Source organism: Protobothrops mucrosquamatus, unplaced genomic scaffold (assembly GCF_001527695.2).
Source record: "Protobothrops mucrosquamatus isolate PMUCROS unplaced genomic scaffold, P.Mucros_1.0 scaffold37458, whole genome shotgun sequence".
In the NCBI taxonomy this organism is placed as follows: Eukaryota; Metazoa; Chordata; class Lepidosauria; order Squamata; family Viperidae; genus Protobothrops; species Protobothrops mucrosquamatus.
This window is the reverse complement of record NW_015423192.1, coordinates 1-1,355: the sequence shown is the minus strand read 5'-3', so window position 1 is coordinate 1,355 and position 1,355 is coordinate 1. Positions and strand designations below refer to the sequence as shown.

The 1,355-nt window shown below is 43.9% G+C and overlaps 1 protein-coding gene across 1 annotated transcript; it reads left to right on the top strand.

Annotated features, from left to right (window-relative positions):
- Positions 1–7: 7 nt before the first annotated feature.
- Positions 8–904, top strand: LOC107302233 (major histocompatibility complex class I-related gene protein-like; the record flags this gene model as incomplete). Its single annotated transcript, XM_015831338.1, has 2 exons — positions 8–246; positions 809–904. Coding segments are annotated over exons 1-2 (331 nt in total), but the record flags the coding sequence as incomplete, so codon positions are not given.
- Positions 905–1,355: the final 451 nt, after the last annotated feature.

Sequence of the window (1,355 nt, the reverse complement as noted above, 5' to 3'; positions counted from 1 at the left end):
AAGCTGATGGTATGGAGAGGCACGTCTGCCGAATCCACGGCTTCTACCCCAGGGAGATCGATGCCTCCTGGACGAGGGATGGGGAATTCTGGCTGCAAGACACCTTCCATGAGTCTCTGGCCCCCAACTCAGATGGGACCTACTATTACTCGCTCGGAATCCAGATCGATCCCAAGGAGAGGGGCCGCTATCGGTGCCATGTGGAGCACGATGGCTTGCAGCAACCTCTGGACCTGGCCCTGAAGGGTGAGAGGCTGCAGGGAGGGAAAGGCTGGGCTCTTTTTACAGCTGGAGGATTATGGGAGAGAAATTGTGCGCAGATATATAATAATAATAACAACAACAATAATAAATAGTAGTAGTAGAGTTGGAAGGGACCTTGGAGGTCTTCTAGTCCAATCCCTGCTCAGGCAGGAAACCCAATACCTTTACAGACAGATGGTTGTCCAGTCTCTTCTTAAAAACTTCCAGTGTTGGAGCATATACAACTTCTGGAGGCAGGTTGTTCCACTGATTAATTATTCTTTCTTCTTAGATATAGGTTCCTTCTCTCTTTGATCAGTTTCCATCTATTCTATTCTATTCTATTCTATTCTATTCTATTCTATTCTATTCTATTCTACTCTACTCTACTCTACTCTACTCTACTCTACTCTACTCTATTCTATATGTCTCCTATGACGTAAAGACATCTGACATTTCTTAACTTGGTAGACCCCTTATCTTTCTCACTGTTTGAGATCTTTTCCTCCAATAAATAGATATTTTGTGGTTCCCCTGGAGTGATTTGTTCTTTCTCCCAATACAGTTCCAGGATCCAGTTCCAGTCTGGGGCTTATCATCGGTGTTAGTGTGGCTGGCGTTATCTTGGTGTGTGCAATTTCTGGGATTCTGGCATTTCTCAGTAAGTATCCCTTTCTGGGTGATTGAAAGATGGGTCAATTTCTCCCATGTGTCTCCCTTTGGGGAGCTAGCTAACTTGTTTGCTTACTTGCTGCTTGCTTATTTATTTATATATTCATTTATTTATTACCTGACTTTATTATTTTCACAAATAACTCAGGGCTGTAAACATATCCAACACACCTTCCTACTATTTTTTTCTAGCCCAGTGCCTTAACCACTAGACCAAACTGTTTCTCTTCTGTTTCTGGGGTTCCTTTTTCCCTGTTTTCCCAGCCGACTTAAGGAGCATCTGAGATCTCAGCCTCTTGCTGGGATTCCAGTCTCAGTTCAGCTGAGTCCAAGGTTTGGACAGTCCTGTCTTCTTCTGAGTTGGGAAGAGGCATTCCAGTTCTGTCCCTTTCAAAGGCTTTGTTCAAAGAGAAGGGCTTCAATGAAAATCTTCCTCCCCT